Genomic DNA, 21850 nt, shown 5'->3' with positions numbered 1-21850 from the left:
ATTTCCTTTTTTTATGGCTCAGTTGTGTTCCACTGTGTAAATATACCAAAGCTTTTTACTCATGTACTGATGGGCACTTGGGCTGCTTCCAAATCTTGGCTATCCTATATAATAAAAGCCCAGCGACTGAATGGTGGAACGACCAGTCGACCAGTCGCTATGATATGCATTGACCACCAGGAGCACTGCTTGGCTGACTATATGAGCGGTGCTCCCACAGTGGGAGCAGCCCCTCAGAGGGCGGGTCCACAGCTGCTTGGCTGACAGGGATGAACGGCGCTCCCACAGCAGGCCGATCCCCACAGGCCACGCCCCCCACCAGTGCACGAATCCCATGCACTGGGCCTCTAGTGGTAAGTAATGCTGCAATGAACATAGGGGTGAATATAATCTTTCTAACTAGTGTTTCAAGTTTTTTCAAATATATTCCCAGAAGTGGAATCGCTGGGTCATAAGGCCATTCCATCTTTAATTTTTTGAAGTAACTCTACACTGCTTTCGACAGTGGCTTTGCCAGTCTGCATTCCCACCAACAGTGCAAGAGAGTTCCCTTTTCTCCATATCCTCTCCTGCACTTTGTTGATTTATTGATGCTAGCCATTCTGACAGGTCTGAGGTGACACCTCATTGTAGTTTTAATTTGCATTTCTTTGATGATTAGTGATGTTGAGAGCATCTTTTCATATGTCTGTTGGCTACCTATCTGTATGTCCTCTTTGGAGAAGTGTCTGTTCAGATCTTTTGCCTATTTACTAATTGGATTGTTTGTTTATTTTTGGTGTTAAGTGCTTTATAAACTTTAGGTACTAACTCCTTATTAGATGTATCATTGGTGAATATATTCTCCCATTAGGTGGGTTGTCTCTTCATTTGTTTATTGTTTTCTTTGCTGTGCAAAAACATTTTGGTTTGATATAGTCCCTTTGTTTATTTTTTTCTTATTTCCCTTGCCCATGGAGATATAGCAGAAAAAATACTGCTATGAGCTATGTTGAGATTTTACTGCCTATATTTTCTTCTAGGATTTTTATGGTTTTGAGTCTTACACTTAAGTTTTTCATCCATCTTGAGTTTATTCTTGTATATGTGTAAGAAGGTGGTCTAGTTTCATTTTATTGCACATATCTGTTCATTTTCCCCCAGCACCATTTATTGAATGATTGTCTTTACCCCATTTGTATGTTCTTGCCTCTTTTGCCAAATATTAATTAACCATGAAGGCGTGGTCTTATTTCTGGGTTCTCTGTTTTGTTTTTTTGATCTAAATGTCTGTTTTTATGCCTGTACAACCAGTAATGATGGGTTTTGGTCATTTGGGTTGTCTCAGCTTTCTCTCTAATAGAACCTTAGTGATGTTGAGCATTTTTTAATTTGAATGTCTTCTTTTGAAAAATGTATATCCAAGAGCATCAGCCCAAGGACTGAAGGGTTCTGGGTTCGATTCCAGTCAAGGGCACATATCTCAGTTGCAGGCTTGATCCCTGGTCCTGATCAGGGCATGTGTGGGAGGCAACCAATGGATGTGTGTCTCTCACATCACTGTTTCTCCTTCTCTGCCTCTCCCCCTCCCTTCCAATCTCTCTAAAAATCAATAGTAAAATATCCTTGGTGAGGATTAACAACAACAACAACAACAAAACAGAAAATTGCCTATCCACATTCTTTGTCCATTTTTTTTAAAGGCATCTTCTATTGCTTGATTGATTTATGGCTTGCTTGCATTTAGAGAAAGAGGAAGGGAGAGGAAGAGAGCAAGAGAGAGAAACATCAAACTGAGAAACATTGATTGGCTGCCTCCCACATGTGCTCCAACTGGGGATAGAACCCACAACCTGGGTATGTGTCCTGACCAGGAATCAAATCCACGACGCTTTGGTGCACAGGACAATGCTCCAACCAACTGAGCCACACCAGCCAGGGATCTTTGTCCATTTAAAATTTTTTAAAAATGTTTTTTTTTATTTTTAGAGAGAAAGGGCAAGGGATAGATAAAAACATCGATGAGAGAGAAACATCATTGATTGGCTGCCTCCTGGTCGCTCCCAACTGCCTCCCCTGCAGGCCTGGTCCACCCTAACTGCTCTCCTCTGCAGGCCTGGTCGCCCCCAACTTCCCTTCCCTGTAGGGCAGGTCCCTTACAACTTCCCTCCCCTGCAGGCCCAGTCCCTCCCAATGGCCCTCCCCTGCAGGCCCAGTCACCCCTAACTGCCCTCCCCTGTAGGCCATGTTGTGGCCACATGGGGGTGGCCATCTTGTGTGTTGGAGTGATGGTCAGTTTGCATACTGGTCATGACTAAGTAGCCTATCTGGTTGTGACTGTGAGGGTGTTGTGACCAATTTGCATATTACCCTTTTATTAGTATAGATTTTAGCAAAACCACATGCTTTATCTGGAAAACTTCCTGAGACAATGGGGTTCATGGGCACATAAAAAGAAAATATTTGCCAGGCTGTTGTGGCTCAGTGGTTGAGCACCAACCTATGAACCAAGAGGTCACAGTTCGATTCCACGTCAGGCCACATGCCCAGGTTGTGGCTGATCCCCAGTAGGAGGCATGCAGGAGGTAGCTGATCGAGGATCCTCTCTCATAATTGATGTTTCTATCTCTCACTCCCTCTTCCTTCCTCTCTGTAATCAATAGAAGAATATTTTTAATAAAGTAAAGAAAAAATTTGCTGAATCATGGAGTTTATTTGACAGAATAGGAGAGAACAGTCTGGGAGGGGCAGGAATCGTTAGAAGTTCATGTTTGTAAGTTAAGTTCTGATGAAAGAAATGGCATTGATGATAATCTGTAAGGTGCATTATTTCCCACTAAACAGTTGTGTGTTTTCGTTTTATTTAAAAAGTATTAGTGATCGTGATTAAAATCTCTGCAGTTGTCATTTAAACGAAAGGTGAATGACTGCACTCTATATACTCAAATGCCTTTTTAATTTATTTTTTATTTTTTTAATCCTCACCAAAGGATGTTTTTATTGATTAATTTTTATTTTTTAATATTTTTAGGGTGACGAAAGGAGAGAGAGAGAGGAAAAAAAACCCATCCATGTCAGAGAGAAACATCAGTTGGTTGACTCCTCTATGCGCCCTGACTGGAGATCAAACCTGCAGCCTAACTATGTGCCCTGATTAGGAATTGAACCTGCAACCTTTTGGTGTATGGGAAATGCCCTTTTTAATGATACCATCATCTGCATTTTATTTCTAATATATATCACCTACACAGATTTTTTTTTAATTTCACTTATAGATGATACAGTTACCTATATAGGAAAAAACTATATTCGATGTGTTATTGATTCTTATGTTTTCTTTTCCTGTAGAAATGCTGAGTCGTTTGTCAGGATTAGCAAATGTTGTTTTACATGAATTATCAGGAGATGACACTGATCCAAATATGAGTGCTTCCTTAGACCCTGTAAGTAGCTCTGTTCTGAATTAAACAGGCAAGGCATGTGTTCCATGTTCTTCTGAGGAAAATAATTTAAGGGTGTGAATAGCCTCCCCTGTGCCAGGTAGAAGAGAAGATTAAGAAAAATATTGAGACTTTATAAATGGTCCGTCTTCTGTAGTTTGTAGCCTAAGAGCCACAGAGATAAGAATCAAGTCCTGGATGAGATTCTTAAGATCTTTTTCATCCCCCCATCCCCAGACTTGTTTAGCATTAGATTGTTTTAACTCCTATTTGGATATGTATTCCTTTTCCATAGAAAGATTTGAGTGACAAATGGTAGAATTGGAACACCTTTCTGGTTTGAGAATATCTGTTTGCTATTGTTAATTTATCCATCACTTCTCTTAGGGTTTGCATTGTATTTTCTGAGGTCCACATAAGGAACCAAAAGAAGTCCTTTAGTTTTCTGGAAAGACAAGAAGTATTGTCTAGTAGTTAAGAGAATTTTATTCATTACTCTCTTAATTTAAAATTTTGGGCTCCCCCATTTAATGGTTTGTGATTTTGCTTCCCTTTATTTTTCTCGTTGGTAAAATTAGAATAATAAGACTGTAAGTGAGATAATGTTTGTAAAATGCTTAACATTTACAAAATACTTAACATATTATAATGGCTGTGGTAGTAATTATTATTGGATTAGAGTTGGAAAGATTTCCTAAGTAAGAATGTGAGTTGTGATACGATTAAGTTGGAATGAAAGAACTCATGTTTAAAAACTAATACCTTTTCCTTGGTGCATTGGCGACTTTTTGTCTAAAAACTAGGAATTACCACAAGAATTGGACATGGAATTTAATGATAAAACCCAAGAGGATGTTCTGGAACGCCTGGCTTACACAGAGCAGTTGGTGGTGGAGCTAAAAGAACTCATCAGACAGAAGGATACTGAGCTGCAGCAGAAGGATGAAGTTCTGCAGGTACCATTGTTTTGGCTCTTTCTTGCTGACTGTATACTAAATGATTATTATTGAATCTGATTCTTATTTCCCATCATCAACAAAAGATGATGCCTACTTTTGTTATGTGCTACATAAGTGATGAAGTGATGAGTAAACATTTATGCATTTATCATCATTGTTCTCTGACAGGAAGAAAGAAAAGCTGCTGACAACAAAATGAAAAAACTGAAACTTCATGCTAAGGCCAAATTAACTTCTTTGAATAAACAAATAGAAGAATTGAAGGCACAAGGAGGGATTGCTTTGCCAACTGGATCTCAGTCAGAGGAGCAGCTCTCCAAGGTATGGTCACTGGGTATAACACATATTTTCTAAGTGGAAAAAGCCTTCTTAATATAGCAGATTTTCACTAACCACAAATATTTATGAAGCTAAAGTAATACAGTTCTAAATGCTATCCTTATTGAACTTGCAATCTAGCTGGGCTATGGGCCACACACAGGGCAAACAAAAGGTCAACAGAAAACATGGAAATGAAATGCCAGTTGTGACTTAGACTTTCAGAGAATTAAAAAGGCTATTATTATGCTAAATGAAATAAGCCAGTCAGAGAAAGACAAATATCACATGATCTCACTTATCTGTGGAATCTCATGAACACAATAAATTGATCAGCAAAGTAGTAAGTCCCAAGGCATGGAACAGAGTGACATATTGGGGTGACAAGAAGAAAAAAACCAGCCCGGCCAGAGTGGCTCAGTGGTTGAGCATCGACCTGTGAACCTCGAAGTCACAGTTCGATTCCCGGTCAGGGCACATGCCCAGGTTTCGGTCTCCATACCCCGCGTGGGGTGTGCAGGGGGCAGCTGGTCAATGATACTCTCTCTTCATTGATGTTTCTATCTCTCTCTGTCCCTCTCCTTTCCGCTCTGAAATCAATAAAAATATATAAAAAATAAAGTAAAATGTTAAAAAAAAGAAGAAAAAAAACCCCAAAAAACTTATATACTTATGTGCATAGCTCATTTACATAGACAATACATAGTGTGGTGAAGGTTTAAGGTGGGGAGTAGGGGCTGGGCGTAAGGGAGAGAAATGGAAGACATTTGTAATATTGTCAACAATAAAAATATATTTAAAAAAAAGATCACATAATCCAAAAAAACCACAAAAAACAAAGGCTAATGAGAAGAAGTAAATACTGAAGTGAGGTTTTTAGGTAGAAGACATTGCTTTTGGAGAAGTTTCATTATTGGTTAGAAGGTTAAGCTAGATGGTCTCTAGGTTTCTTCCAGATCTGAAATTCTTTAATTCAGTAACTTGATAGAGAATATTTTATGTCCTTATATGGTTATATAAGGGTTAAAGTTTCATGCATGGTAGGCTCAGTTAGATTGCCTTGGCTTCCCTATAAGGCAGCGGTTCTCAACCCTTTGGGGGTTGAACGACCCTTTCACAGGGGTCGCCTAAGACCATTGAAAAACACATATATAATTACATATTGTTTTTGTGATTAATCATTTTGCTTTAATTATGTTCAATTTGTAACAATGAAATTGGGGGTCACCACAACATGAGGAACTGTATTAAAGGGTCGTGGCATTAGGAAGGTTGAGAACCACTGCTATAAGGTATGTTCTCTAGACTGATAACCACAACCAATAAAACAGTTTGAGGATGGAGATAGAGGAGTAAGGAAAGTGGTGCCTTTTGAGGAATTGAGCATTGTTTCAAAACTCGTCTTTGTTACCTTTCTGAGTTTGGTATAGAATATATGGAGGGTAATATATCACATGTGCATACATAGTTGGCATAGACTTCACTCTGCATAAGAAATCTTTTGATTTTCTTAATTTCATCGTGTCTCACCCTTTGACCCACTAGTGTTTTTATTTTCAGTACTTTTTGTTTTTGGGAAATTTAATTGATTCTCTAGGCACAACCCTTGGGGTAACTAGTTAGCTTCCTGGTTAGTCTTTCTTTTTGGGTCTAATGCTCGGAAGACATTACTTCTCCTGCATTGATTGCTTTATTTAACTTCTAAATAGCTTGTTTTAGAAGCTGTTGTCATTCTTCTCATATAATTTCTTCAACTCGATTCTTCTTTTCTTCCTTCTTGGTTTCTCCTCTGGTAATTCTTTCTTCCCCCTAGCTACGATAGTAGCAACTTTTCCCATGTGACTTTGTTTCTTCTAACTTTCCTTTCCTCTGCTATGTTGTTAGATTTTTAAATTATCTATTTCAGGAGACTGAAAAATTATCCATTTTATAATCTGCCTTTTTTTTTAAGTTCTGAGACCTTAAGCCAGTGATGGCGAACCTTTTGAGCTCGGCATGTCAGCATTTTGAAAAACCCTAACTTAACTGGTGCCGTGTCACATTAGAAATTTTTTGATCTTTGCAACCATAGTAAAACAAAGATTTATATTTTTGATATTTATTTTATATATTTAAATGCCATTTAACAAAGAAAAATCAACCAAAAAAAATTAGTTCACGTGTCACCTCTGACATGCGTGTCATAGGTTCGCCATCACTGCTTAAGCAAATCAACATTTTACAACATCAATTCCTTCCTTTGTTAAATAAAAGCGTTGGATTAAATGATTTCTAAGTTTCAGCAGCCCTTTAACTGTTGTACACCTATTACAGAGCTAAATATTCTGTGGAAAGTATACTTGAAGAAATGATGCTAATCTTCAGATGCTTGAACAACTAATACGTGGAAGAAAGTATAAAATTATTCTGTGTAACTCCAGTAAGGAGACTAGGTTCATTTGGGGGAGGGGGTGTGGAGTCAATAGTGAGGCATAATCTGGTTGAGTCTAAGGAGCTTTTGGGGGGAAAAATAGACTATTGAAAGATTTTGATTTCCTTTCACCGGTTCTTTTATGATCTTTTGCCCCTCACTTAGGAGTTTTGGCCTCTGGCTCTTCAAGGCAGGGAGACTGAGTTTTCTGTTGAGTCCGGCATGACACTGACAGGTTTTGCCCTCAGACTAAAAACCATAAACATGGGAAACTCGGCGCCATTTTCCCCAACTATCAACATCCCTCCAGTATAGGTTTTTGGTTGCTCTCCTCATTTTCAGGTAGTTGCTTTTATTTCTTATCCATATTTATAGCTGTTACCTGAGGGAGGATGGGTCTAGTAGGAACTACTTGGTGCTACTAAAACTGGAAAATTCTAAAGTTTCTTACTTGTTCAGGCAGGTGTTTTTCCTTGCTCCCATCAGTTTGATAAAATGAATCAAATGGTTTTATAGGGCAAATTAGAACAAAAGATCAAATATATATTAATTGTAATATTTTTTAAAAATATATTTTATTGATTTTTTTGTAGAGAGGAAGGGAGAGGGATAGAGAGCTAGAAACATTGATGAGAGAGAAACATCGACCAGCTGTCCCCTGCACACCTCCCACTGGGGATGTGCCTGCAACTAAGGTACATGTCCTTGACCGGAATCGAACCTGGGACCCTTCAGTTCGCAGGCCGACGCTCTATCCACTGAGCCAAATCGGTCAGGGCTGTAATATTTTTAAATAAATGACTTGGTCTTTTGCATTTTCAGCATGACAAGAGTTTTACAGAGGAGGAGATGGAAGTGGAAAAGATGAAGTGTAAACTCCAGGAGAAGGAGGCACTAATTAGCAGTTTGCAAGCCCAGCTGACCCAGGCACAGGCAGAGCAAGCTGCACAGGTATGTAGTGCACCACTTCATGTCATTAAGTTAACAATTCACCAAAGCCCATGGATTATTATATGACAAAGATTTTTTTAGGTGCCCAGTGGGTATTTATCCATGTTATCTATCAATTTCCTTACTTTCTTGCCTTTCTTTCCCTCCCTTCCTTCCCTTTCTTCTTTCCTAAGTATGATAATTTTATTAGACTATACACTAGTATTTGTCATTCTTGGTTGATATTTATAGATACCAAGTATGCTTTTTGATATATAGTTTCACATTTTTATTTCAGAAGACTTTCCTTGAATTATATAGCTTATTGTATTTGGTCTGTTTTCTTCATTAGGGACTTCTTTTAGCTATATGTTTCATCTTTGATTTATCTTTAATATTTGTCACTTTGTCTCATTTGCTTTTTATCTCTTTTTTTCATTTTATGTTTCTTCTTTCACTTAAGGCATTCTATTTTGTGTTTATTTTGTTGTTGTTGTTAATCCTCATCCGAGGATATTTTTTCCAGTTATTTTTAGAGAGTAGGATGGAGCGGGGTGGAGAGAGAAACTTCAGTGTGAGAGAGACACATCAATTGATTGCTTCCCACATGCACCCCAACTGAGCCTGCAACCGAGATACATGCCCTTGACTAGAATCGAACCCGTGAACCTTCAGTCCAAGAGCTAATGCTCTAACCACTTAAATTAACAGAACTGGCCAGAGCTGTCTTTATTTTTGTATTCCTTCTTGTGTTGTCTTCTTTTTCTGAAATGATTTTCTTTTATATCAAATTCTTCTTGAGTTCTGTCACCTTATTTCTGAGTTTTTCAATTCTGATTTATAGTGTTCTTTTGTGTCTCATATAATTTTCATAATTTTTAACATCTTTTGAAAGAGTATAATTTTGTTTTTTTAACATAACACTGATATGTTTTTATAACCTGTAAATATATTATTCTGCTCCTTAGTTGTTTTTTATTTTTATATTTTTTTATTAAATGTATTGGGGTGACATTAGTCAACATGAAAATATAGGTTTTGGGTGTGGGTTTCTATATTACAAGATCTGTATTGCCCCATGTGCTCACCACCCAAAGTCAAATCTCATGTCACCATGTATTAGGACTCCTTTCTCCCCACACTCCGGTAGCTAACACATTGCTGTTTGTGTTCGTAAGTTTCAGTTTTATATCCCACACTAGAGGCCTGGCCTGTGAGGATTAGGATCAGGCTCCCCCGAGGTGTCCCAAATTGTGAGACGGTGGTTCTCGGGTGACACACCCCGGAATCAGGCTCCCTCCTCTCTGGTTCCAGGTGCGACACCTGAGAGCTGAAGCTGCCAAGTCACCACAGCTCAGCAACTCCTGTATGGAGCATCTGCCCCCTGGTTGTCAGTGCGCATCATAGCTACTAGTTGGAGTGTCTGCCCCCTGGTGGTCATTGTGCATCATGGCTACCGGTTGGATGATCAAATGGTCAGATGATCACTTAGGCTTTTATATATATAGATATGAGTGAAATCACAGGGTCCTTAGCTTTTTCTGACTGACTTATTTCACTTAGCGTAAAGTTCTCAAAGTCCACCTGTGCCGTGCCAGTACAGCCAAGGGTTCAGTGAGCTGAGGAGGGACAGCGAAGGATTAAAGAAAAGACAGACAAAGAGAATATAGCTGGGGCTCGGAGGATCTCCTGTGCCTGGATGAGGCCACAGAGAAGGATCCAGCCAGCCAGCTGAGACTTTATTTTTATTTTTACTTTTTAGAAATATATTTCATTGATTTTTTATAGAGAGGAAGGGAGAGGGATAGAGAGTTAGAATCGATGAGAGAGAAACATCGATCAGCTACCTCCTGCACACCTCCTGCTGGGGATGTGTCCGCAACCAAGGTACATGCCCTTGACCAGAATCGAACCCGGGACCTTTCAGTCCGCAGGCTGACGCTCTATCCACTGAGCCAAACCGGTTAGGGCAAGGCTTTAATTTATAGTCAGAGAAAAAGAAGGTAGTAGTCATCATAGTTACACTGTTCTTGTGAGTTGCACTTGTTTTGGCAGCACTTGCTGCACCTCCCACAGTCCATTAGCTACCCAGGAAGGATCTAGGGGGCAGCCATAAGGTCAAGCTTAATTATGCTAAGAGGGCTCTGCCCTCTAAGCTGGGACTTGTTTGTGGCCCTGCCACAGGTCAATCTGAGGCTTACCTCTAGAGCCGCTCCCTACATCCACCCATGTTGCAAATGGCTGTTTCATCCTTTCTTATGCCTGAGTAGTATTCCGTTGTGTATATGTACCACATCTTTATCCAGTCCTCTGTCGCAGGACATTTTGGCTGTTTCCATGTCTGGGCCACCCTGAATAATGGCTACAGTGAACATAGGCGTGCATATATCTTTGCAAATAGATGATTTTGAAGTTTTCAGGTATGTTCCAAAGAGAGGAATTTTTGGGTCCTATGGTAGCTCTATTCTCAATTTTTTGAGGAATCACCAGACTGCTTCCCATAGTGGTTGTACCAGTCTACATTCCCACCAGCAGTGGATGAGTGTTTCCTCTTTTCCACAACCTCTCCAACACTTGCTATTGCTTGTCTCGATGATAATGGCCACACTAACAGGTGTGAGGTGGTATCTCATTGTAATTTTGATTTGCATTTCCCTAATTGCCAGTGAGGTTGAACATCTTTGCATATATCTATTGGCTGTTTGTATGTCTTCTTGGGAGAGGTGTATCTTTGGGTCCTCTACCCACTTTTTTTTTTTTTTTTAATATGTTTTATTGATTTTTTACAGAGAGGAAGGGAGAGAGATAGAGAGTTAGAAACGTCGATGAGAGAGGAACATCGATCAGCTGCCTCTTGCACATCTCCTACTGGGGATGTGCCTGCAACCCAAGTACATTCCCTTGCCCGGAATCGAACCTGGGACCCTTCAGTCCGTAGGCTGACGCTCTATCCACTGAGCCAAACCAGTTTCGGCATCTACCCACTTTTTGATTGAGTTGTTTGGTGTTGAGTTTTATGAGTTCTTTATTTATTTTGGAATTTAAACCTTTGTCAGAGCAACTGTTTTAAAATATGATCGCCCATCTGGTTGGCTGCCTCTTTGTTTTGTTGTCAGTTTCTTTTGCTGTGTAGAAGCATTTTTTTTTTTTAAATTAAATCTTTATTGTTCAGATTATTACATTTGTTCCTCTTTTTTCCCCCCATAACTCCCCTCCTTCCAGCTCCCACCCCACCCTCCACCCTCACTCCCCACCCACTGTGTTCATCCATAGGTGCATGATTTTTGTCCAGTCACTTCCCGCATCTCCCACACCCCTTTTTCCCCCAAGAATAGTCAGTCTATTCCCTTTCTATGTCCCTGATTCTATTATAATCACCAGTTCATTCTGTACATCAGGTTATTTATTCACTTGATTCTTAGATTCATTTGTTGATAGATGCATGTTTGTTGTTCATAATTTGTATCTTTACCTTTTTCTTCTTCTTCCTCTTCTTAAAGGATACCTTTCAGCATTTCATATAATACTGGTTTGGCGGTGATGAACTCCTTTAGCTTTTCCTTATCTGTGAAGCTCTTTATCTGACCTTCAATTCTGAATGATAGCTTTGCTGGATAAAGTAATCTTGGTTGTAGGTTCTTGGTATTCAGCACTTTGAATATTTCTTGCCATTCCCTTCTGGCCTGCAAAGTTTCTGTTGAGAAATCAGCTGACAGTCGTATGGGTATTCCCTTGTAGGTAATTGAGCCTCTTTCTCTTGCTGCTTTTAAGATTTTCTCTTTGTCTTTTGCTCTTGGCATTTTAATGATGATGTGTCTTGGTGTGGTCCTCTTTGGATTCCTTTTGTTTGGGGTTCTCTGCACTTCTTGGACCTGTAAGTCCATTTCTTTCACCAGGTGGGGGAAGTTTTCTGCCATTATTTCTTGAAATAGGTTTTCAATATCTTGCTGTCTCTCATCTTCTGGCACTCCAATGACTCTGATATTAGACCGCTTAAAGCTGTCCCAGAGGCTCCTTACACTATCTTCACACTTTCGGATTCTTTTTTCATTTTGCTTTTCCAATTGGGTGTTTTTTGTCGAATCTTTGGTTTGATTATTGTACTCCTCTGGTCTGCTATTGGGTATAATATTCTTTATTTCAGTCCGTGTATGCTTACTTTCTAATTTCTTTATCGTAGCATCGAGGGTCTCATTAGTTTTCGTGAGGCTCTGCACAAATTTATGGCAAGCCCTCAAAATTGCGATTCTTAGCTCCATATCCTCCATTTCTGTCATGTTTTTTTGTCTCCGCATCTTTTATGCTTTCTTGGTGCACCCCCTTGTGGTCTCTGTGCGCAGTCTTGTTCTAGCCAAGCCTTAATTGTTGTAGTTAACACTAGAGGGGTTTGACCACCAGGCCGGCTGGCTGTGGAAATCAGCTGTGTGGAAAACGTCTGCCTTCTGGGGAGGCGCTAATCCAGCCTTTGCCTGAGGCAATCGGCAAATGGCTGTGCGCAGGTTTTGGGCGGGGCGGGCTCAACAGGGCGGGCGGAGGGAGCAGTTATGGCCACGCTCAGTCTCGTTCCCAGAGGCTCTGCTTCTCAGAACCCCGGCAGCCGCTGCAAACCTCGGAGAGAAAGCTGCCCTCAGGTCCCAACTGATGCCGGATAATCCCGCTTCTCCCGTTTGAGTCTGGGTCCCTAGAGACTCGCCCGGATCTGGAGCCCAGAGTCTGAGACTCACTCCCGACCGAAAACGACAACCGCGCCCTCAGCCACCAGCCCGCTTTGCGCGCGCACCTCGGTACCTTTGTATTTTCCACACTGCGCCGCCTCTGAGCCTCGATTTGCTGTTCTCTTTCCTTCTAGTTGTAGAGTCTCTCTTCAGCCAGCCTTCCTGTGGTTCTGGGTGATGTCCGTTCAGTCTTTTAGTTGTATTTTTGAAATGGTTGTTTGCGGCAGCGGTCTCCGGTGTTTACCTACGCCGCCATCTTGGTCTCTCTGTGTAGAAGCATTTTAATTTGATATAGTCCCATTCATATTTTTTTGCTTTGGGGTCAAGTTCATAAAATGTTCTCTATGACTAATATCCTTAAGTTTGGTGCCTATATTTTTTTCTATGTAACTTATTGTTTTGGGTCTTATATTTAGGTCTTTGATCCATTTTGAATTAATTTTTGTACATGGTGACAAACTGTAATTCAGTTTCATTCATTTGCATGTGGCTTTCCAGTTTTCCCAGCACCATTTATTAAAGAGACTATCTTTACTCCATTGTGTGTTTCTGGCTTCTTTGTCAAAAATTATTAGTCCATATACATGTGGTTTTAGAGCTGGGCTCTCCATTCTGTTGCACTGATCTGTGTATCTGTTTCTCTACCAATACCATGCTGTTTTGATTATGGTAGTTCGGTAGTATAATTTGAAGTCAGGTATTATGATACTTCCAGCTTTGTTATTTTTTCTCAGGATTGCTTTGGCTATTTGGGGTCTTTTGAGGGTCCATAAAAATCTGATGATTTCTCATTCTATTTCTTTAAATAATGGCATTGGATTTTGATGGGAGGTTGCATTAAATCTGTATATTGCTTTGGGTAATATGGCCATTTTAACTATGTTGATTCTCCCAATCCATGAACATGGGTTATTTTTTAATTTTGTTTTATCTTTTTCAATCTTTTTAAATAATGCTTTGTAATTTTGTATATATAGGTCTTTCACGTTTTTTGTTAAGTTTATTTCTAGGTATTTTATTCTTTTGGCTGCAATTGCAAAAGGAATTTTTTTTCTTTTTTTTTTCATTTCTTCTCTGAAGTTTTGTTGTTAGTATACAGGAAGGCAATGGATTTTTGACATTGGTTTTGTATCCTGCAACTTGACTGTATTTGTTTATTGTTTCTAATCATTTTTTGGTGGAGTCTTGAGGTTTTTCTATATACAGAACCATGTCATCCGCAAAAAGTGATAGTTTTACTTCTTCCTTCCCGATTTGGATGCCTTTTATTTCTTTCTGTTGCCTTATGGCTCTGGCTAGGACTTCCAGCAGTATGTTGAATAAGTGTTGAGAGTGGACATCCTTGCCTTGTTCCTGATCTTAGAGGAAAAGCTTTCAGTTTTCTACCACTGAGTTTGATATATGGCATTTATTATGTTGAGGTACTTTCCTTCTATTCCTATTTTATTGAGTGTTTTAATCATGAATGGATGCTTTATCTTATCAGATGCTCTTTCTGCATCTATTGATAAGATCATATGATTTTTATCCTTTCTTTTGTTAATGTGGTGTGTTAAATTAACTGATTTGCATATGTTGAACTATCCTTGTGCCCCTTGAATGAAACCCACTTGATGGTAATGTATTATTTTTTGGATGTATTGCTGTATTCGATTTGCTAGTATTTTGTTTAAAATTTTTGCATCTGTATTCATCAGAGATATTGGTCTGTAGTTTTCTTTTTTTGTGTTATCTTTGCCAGGCTTGGTTTTAGGATTATTGGCCTCATAGAATGTGTTAGGAAGTATTGCCTCTTCAATTTTTTGTAAAGAGTTTGAGAAGGATAGGTTTTAAATCTTTGAACGTTTGGTAGAGTTCACTGGTGAAGTTATCTGGTCCTGGACTTTTATTTTTGGGAAGTTTTTGATGATTGTTTCAATTTCCTCACTACTGATGGGTCTGTTTAGATTTCCCAATTCTTTATTTAGACTAGGCAGGTCACATAATTCTAGGAACTTATACATTTCTTCTAGGTTATTGAATTTGGTGGCATATAGTCCTTCATAATATTCTAGTATGATCCTTTGTATATCTATGATGTCTATGGTGATTTCTCTCTCATTTCTAATTTTGTTTATATGGGTCTTTTCCCTTTTTTTCCTTGGTGAGTCTAGCCAGGGGTTTGTCAATTTTATTAATCCTGTCAAAGAACCAGCTCTTTGTTTTAATAATTTTTGTAATCTTTTTGTTCTCTATTTAATTCAATTCTGCTCTAATTTTTATTATTTCCTTTCTTCTGACTTTGGATTGCTTTTGTTCTTCTTTCTCTAGTTCTTTAAGATGATATTAGGTTTTTTACTTAGGATTTCTCATTTCTTGAGATAGACCTGTAATGATTTAAACTTCCCTCTTATTACTGATTTCACTGCATCCCAGAAATTTTTTTGTGTTGTATTGTCATTCTTATTTATCCCTATATATCTTTTGATCTCACCTTTTATTTATTCTTTGACCCAGTCATTTTTTAGTAATATGTTGTTTAATTTCCATGTATCTGTGGGTTTCTTTATTTCCTTTTTGCAGTTCTAATTTCAAGGCATCTTGGTCCAAGAATATGCTTTGTATAATTTCAATCTTCTTGAATTTATTGATGCTAGTTCTGTAACCCAACATATGGTCTGTCCTTGAGAATGTTCCATGTGCATTGGAGAAGAATATATAATCTGGTGTTCTGGGATGAAAGGTTCTGTAAATGTCAGTTATGTCCATTTGGTCTAGTGTTTCATTTAAGGCTGATATTTATTGATTTTCTGTTTGGTTTATCTGTATAGAGCTGACAGTGAAGTATTAAGGTCCCCAAGTATGATTATGTTTTGATCTTTTTCTCCCTTTAATTCTGTGTGTAGCTATTTTATATTTTTTAGTGCTCCTTGGCTGGGTGCATATATATTAAGAAGTGTTATGTTTTCTTGATGTAGATCCCCTTTATCGTTATAAAATGTCTTTGTCTCTTGTTATCTTGAAATCTATTTTGTCACATATAATGATGGCTACACCTGCTTTTCTGTGGATGTTACTTGCTTGGAGAATAATTTTCCACCCTTTTACTTTGAGTCTGCCTTTGTCCTTGCAGCTTAGATGTGCCTCTTTTAGGAAGCATATGGTTGGGTTTTGTTTTTTGATCCATTCTGCTATTCGGTGCCTCTTTATTGGTGAATTCAGATCATTTGCATTTAGGGTAATTATTGATATATGAGAATTTCCTATAGCCATTTTGTCTTTTGTTTTCTGGTAGCTCTATGCCTCTATTGGTTCTTTTCCTTTGTGTTTCTGTCTGTTGTTTTTGTTTGGTGGTATTCCATACTTACTTCCTCTGCTTCCACTTTTTTTTTTAACTTTTTAAAAAAAATGTATATTTTATTGATTTTTTTACAGAGAGGAAGGGAGAGGGATAGAGAGTTAGAAACATCGATGGGAGAGAAACATCGATCAGCTGCCTCCTCCACACGCCCTACTGGGGATGTGCCCGCAACCAAGGTACATGCCCTTGACTGGAATCAAACCTGGGACCTTTCAGTCCGCAGACCAACTCTCTGTCCACTGAGCCAAACCAGTTAGGGCTGTTTCCTCTTTTTTTAAGCTATGTGTCCTGATTTGTGGATTTTTGTGTGTTGTTACCATTAGGTTTATAAAAAATAAACTTGAATAAATACCAAAGCTTTTTTTTTTTTCTTTTGAATGCATCTGATCTTCAACCTCCTTTGCCAGTTCAGACCTTTACCCCTTTTATGTTTTTGTTGTCACAAATTAACCCTGTAATTTGTTTATGCTGTAACTTTTTTGGTGATCTTACTCATAGTGCTCTGACCTTATTTTGTTTGTTTCGGGTAAAATAACTCCCTTGAGAATGTCCTGCAATTGAGGTTTCCTGGTGATAAAATCCCTAAACTTCTGTATGTCTGGGAACATCTTTATTTTCCTTTCATATTTAAAGGATAGTATTGCGGGATATATTATTTGTGGCTGGTAATTTCTCTCTTTCATATGTTTGAATATTTGGTTCCACTCTCTTCTGGTTTGTAGAGTTTCTGCTGAGAAGTCACATGAAATTCTGAGGGGTTTTCCTTCTTTTCCCTGGCTGCTTTGAGAATTCTTTCTTGTCATTAATTTTTGACTGCCTTGGAGAGGGCCTCTGTGGATTGAGGTAACGAGGTGTTCTGTTTGCTTCTTGGATTTGAGGATCTAATTCTTTCCATAGGTTTTGGAAGTTCTCAAACTTCCACAGTTTGTTTGAATAGACTCTGTTCTATGCTCTTTCTTCTCCTCCTCTGGAATGCCTATAATTCTAAAATTGCTTTTTCTGATGGAATCAGATAATTCTCATAGAGCTCTTTAATTTTTCTTTATGCTCAGGTCTCTCTCTTCTTCCCTCTTTCATTTCTAGATTCTTATCTTCATTATTCTCTCCTCCATCTGGTTGGCTCTGTTTTCTATGCTCAGTAGTTCACTTTTAATCTTCTTAATTGCATGTCCCATTTCTAGGATTTTTGATTGGTTCTTTTTTAAAGTTCCAATTTCTTTGGTAAAGTACACGTTTTAGTCACACTGATTTATTTACTGAGTGCATTGAATTGCCTGTCTGTATTTTCTCACATCTCATTGAGTATTTTCAGAACTTCAAACTTGAAATCTCTGTCATTTATATCACATATTTCCATGTGTTCCAGCTTGCTTTCAGGAGATTTTTCATTTTCTTTATGGTCATCCTCATTACTGTGGTTATTCTTAGTATTTGCTGTCCTTTGCCTATACTCCATTTGTCTCTAAAGAGATAATTCTACTATTTTTCAGTAGATTGTGCTGAACCGCAAGATTTTGTTTTACCTCTGTGATTTCCCAGTCTTGAACCTCTACAGCTTCCATAACACAGTACAGTCACGCTGCTTAGGGGTAAAGTTTATTTTCCCTCGCCATAATGGCGACCCCTGACCTCTGTGGGGTTCTGCCCCAAGCACCTCTCCTGGTATGTCACAGAGGGAGATAGCAATTTACTACAATAGCTCTTGGTTTACAGATAATATGCTCGTGGACCCAAGTCCAAGGGCAGTGGGAGGCGAGTTTTGAAGTCCAAGAGGCAGCAGGACTCTGTGGTTCCGTTTCTTTGTCTGAAACACCATTGCTGGCTCAACAGGGCGCATGATAGAACCCCATGCTCTGTCAAGCATATGATGACTCAGACACTGTTCGCTCCTTTGCTGCTAGCCTTGCTGGGTTGTCTGCTCCCCCACCATCCACTGTCTCCCCCGCCCCCTCCCCCCAACAGCTCTCTGTTCCGGCTAAAGGAAGCGCCTGCTACTGCTGGCTTTCTTCCCTCTCCCGGCAGGCCATATGTGCTTTTCTCACTTCTCGTCTCCCTGTTTATTCCCGGTTGTCCACCTTTAGATGTTTCAATACGTGGATCTCTCAGTTATGTGTCTGTGTTGAGCAGGAATTTCTTTGTTGAATTATAGTTGGTTAACTTGTTGAAACTTCAGGGGGAGAGGATAAGAGGCTACCCTGTGCCACCGTTCCTCGGCTATTGTCACTTCCTTAGTTGTTTTGTAATTGTGACTTAGGGGCGTTGATCTTGATCCTTTCTGCTCCTTATTTTTGTGTGAAATCAATTTTCCTCAATGTTTGAAAGGAATCTTAGTTCAGGAAAGCTTTTTTGATTTGTCTCTTCTGTTGTTTTTTGTGTTGTGTTCAAAGATATGACTGTTGGATTTCTAAGATTTTCTTGGTTATACCAAAACATAGTTGTGTTTAGTGGAAAAATTATATTTCTTCAGTTTTTATTTATTCATTTTATTTTTATTTATTTATTTATTTTAATATATTTTATTGACTTTTTTTTACAGAGAGGAAGGGAGAGGGATAGAGAGTTAGAAACATCGATGAGAGAGAAACATCAATCAGCTGCCTCCTGCACATCTCCTACTGGGGATGTGCCCGCAACCAAGGTACATGCCCTTGACCAGAATCGAACCTGGGACCCTTGAGTGCACAGGCTGACGCTCTACTGAGCCAAACCAGTTAGGGCTATTTCTTCAGTTTTTAATTAAAATTAAATAATGTTAATAACTAAATTCCTTATTCACATTAGGCGTTTTTCAAGCCTTTTGTAGCCATATATGGCTAGTTGATAATGAGTTATATAGCACATGTATAGACCTTCTTTTTCTTCTATTTTGGTTGTCACTACTCAATTTTCATTTCATTCTTAGTATAGGTCTGTGTATTGTAAGGCAGCCCTGCTAAGTCAGTTTTGAGAGTTTAGAGGAGCTAGGTTGTTCTCGCCTGTTAGCCCTTCTTACTGTTGACCCTTTGCATTTACCCAATATTAGGAAATAGGCAAGTCCTGCCAATTTAAGCTGCTGTTAAGATTGGACAGCTGTGTTTTCCAGTAAGTGCTTATTGGCTCTTTGTGGGTTTTCCTGTTCTCAAGGCCATCAGGTGTTGCTCTATTGCTTCCTCTCACAGACTCTAACACCAGGTCTTGTGCCTTTTGGTGGGTTGCCCCTAATTACTTATATTTTGGACTTTGTGGGACTATGTTCCTGGATTTATTATAAATATTTTCTGTGGTTTTGGTTTTACTATCTAGTTGTACTGTCCCTTTCTATGTGAGAGACATTTTTCATTTATTTGTTTATTGTTTTTTTATGAGAGACATTTTAAAAATGCTGTTATTGCTTTTATCTTCCTGAAAAATAGTTTGATAAACATTCTTTAAAAACTGCAATACATGCAATTCCTTTTTGTGTTAGGAGGAAGTTAGAAGGATATTGGTAGGTATTTAGGGTGAATAAAAAAGGGAGGTGAAAGAATTAAGAGTGCTAAATAGTTTAATTAAATAATTTTTTTTCCTTCTGTGTCTTCAGTTTGATAAAAGTTCAACAGAGATGGAAGAATTTTCAGTAATGAAGCAACAGCTCCAAGAGAAGGAGGAACTCATTAGCACTTTGCAAGGCCAACTGAGCCAGACGCAGGCAGAGCAAGCTGCTCAGGTAGGCTGGAACGTACCTCATAATTGTTAGAATTAAGAATCATGAAAATCTAATGGGTTATTACATGACAAGTCAATTCAGACACTCACTTTTAAAACCGTAGTAGATGAAAGCATAAAGTTAGAGTGTTGCACTAGAAATGAAAAGGTTGTGCTAGAAGAAGAATTAGAATGTTACTTACCTTGATGAATTTTCCATAACCTAATTGATATCTGTTTCTTAGTTTTACAGGCCCAGATATTTGATTTTAATAGCACCCAGAGATTCAATCTCTTAGGAATGGATTCATGCTAAGTTCAAAAGAGACTGATAGATAAACTAAAAGAAATACAAATGATTAGGTCCATTCTTTCCTTTTAATAAAATCTTATTGGGAAGTTAAATTATAATCAGAAGATTACTAAGTGAGTATGTAATGAGAAAGTGGTATAGTTTATGTGGTTTAATAGTAAATGGAACTCTAGTATCTAGTGATATTCTTCATATTTTTTTTTCTTCTACTAGGACCAGAATGTTTGGACTGGTGTCCTCAACTCTTTCTCTAATTATTGTTCTAAATTTCCAGTTTTACCACCTACCCCTATATTTTTTCTTTGGGAATGCTTTTGACTCCTGACACATTTATTTTTTTCCTGAAGTGCCTTTGCAGCAGAGGTTTACTTTATTGATGACTTGCAGTATTAGTGGTGCCTTCTCTCTGTGGATGGTCTACTGCTGTGTATACAGTTAAAACTGTATATCCTGAAATCCTTACTTTTACCTATTAGCTTTTATTGTGTCCTTTTCATATATAAGCATTATATGCAATTCAGGATGAAAAATACAAAACATAAATTTACCAACGAGTGGCTTAAAACATGGAAAGCCAAGATACATAAACATATTAATAGATGTATCATAATGCAAGTCATTCCAAGTAAGTGCATAGCAACAGCAACACAGACTGAAAGTATTTTGGAGAGGCGAAAGTGGTTACTTTGAGTGTGACAAAAGTTCAACAGAAACTTAAGCAAAATTGTAATGGATAGATAATGTAATATTCTTGACAAGGTAGGGGAAGGTATTCCATTTGTGGAGAATGGTATGAGCAAAGTCTCAGAGAGGAAAAAGACTATGGTACATTTATGGGAAAGGATGTGTATATGTGTTTGGCTAATGAGGGGACTTCAGGGCCTATACACTTGAAACATAGGATTCCACATTCATAGTGATGTCAGAATTCAGATAATCACAAAAATTTTGAAGATCTTTCCTTACCTAAAAGGAAAGCTAAGGTCAATTCAAGGTGTGACAAATTGAGAAATTAGCAATAGTTAAGGACCAATGCAAAATGGACTCCTAAAAGCTGGTGGGCATGCTCAACTGGAGATTTTTTTTTTTGAGCTTGTAAGAAATCTTTTAATTCTTTGACTCTTTTAGATTTTTTTCAATCTTTAATTTCTTTATTGATTAAGGTATTACATATGTGAGATCTTAATGAAATGAATAAGCAGGCACACACACGTGTGTGCACACACACACAAAACCTCAAAACAGCACGGATACTGAGCAGCTCACAGTCAGTCAATACATTTTTATTTCATTCTATTAAGAACCAGTTACAAGTGAGGATGATCTAGAACTCTTCAAATAATGACAACTGAACAGAGCTATCTGGGGAGGTGATGTGGGTTGGGAAATACACAAAGTTCTTTGGTAGAAGCAATTCTTCGAAAATAAGTCTAGAAAGAAAGATTCATGTTTTCTGTTGCAGAGAATCCTGAATAAAAAATCCATCAGTTTGAGTTATGAGGATTTCATTGAAACTTTTCAAGCATGAATATAACATTGAAAGAAGTGTCTAGGGCTTAACAGAAATCTAACTTCACTTTGTATGTTTAATATTCTAACCTCCTTGAAACATCAAAAATATATAACTCTTGAATACTTAAACATTTCTAGCAACCATGCAAATATGATTTTCTATCAGAATTTATATTTAGGGTGACTTCTGAATTTGATAGTAGGCTTTCTGTCACATTTGGAAGTTACTGTCAGGCCTGCCTCTCTTCCAACATTATCAACTTTGACATTC

The 21850-nt window shown here is 38.3% G+C and overlaps 1 protein-coding gene across 5 annotated transcripts in view; it reads left to right on the top strand.

Annotated features, from left to right (window-relative positions):
- The window catches only part of GOLGB1 (golgin B1), an 84503-nt gene that overhangs the window by 7409 nt on the left and 55244 nt on the right, over positions 1-21850 (top strand). For 4 of the 5 annotated variants that reach the window (XM_070406291.1, XM_070406292.1, XM_070406289.1 and 1 more), the window contains exons 2-6: positions 3328-3422; positions 4223-4375; positions 4547-4699; positions 7929-8057; positions 19651-19776. In XM_070406291.1, the coding sequence (XP_070262392.1) occupies positions 3330-3422; positions 4223-4375; positions 4547-4699; positions 7929-8057; positions 19651-19776 (654 nt within the window). In that variant the 5' untranslated portion in view covers positions 3328-3329. The remainder of the gene's footprint in view (positions 1-3327; positions 3423-4222; positions 4376-4546; positions 4700-7928; positions 8058-19650; positions 19777-21850) is intronic. The other variant, XM_070406290.1, reaches the window with a different exon arrangement.

The sequence above is a fragment of the Myotis yumanensis genome, unplaced genomic scaffold (assembly GCF_028538775.1).
Source record: "Myotis yumanensis isolate MYYU_CA2020_CCGP unplaced genomic scaffold, mMyoYum1.0.hap1 SCAF_2, whole genome shotgun sequence".
Lineage (NCBI taxonomy): Eukaryota > Metazoa > Chordata > Mammalia > Chiroptera > Vespertilionidae > Myotis > Myotis yumanensis.
This window is presented reverse-complemented; position numbering and strand designations above follow the sequence as displayed.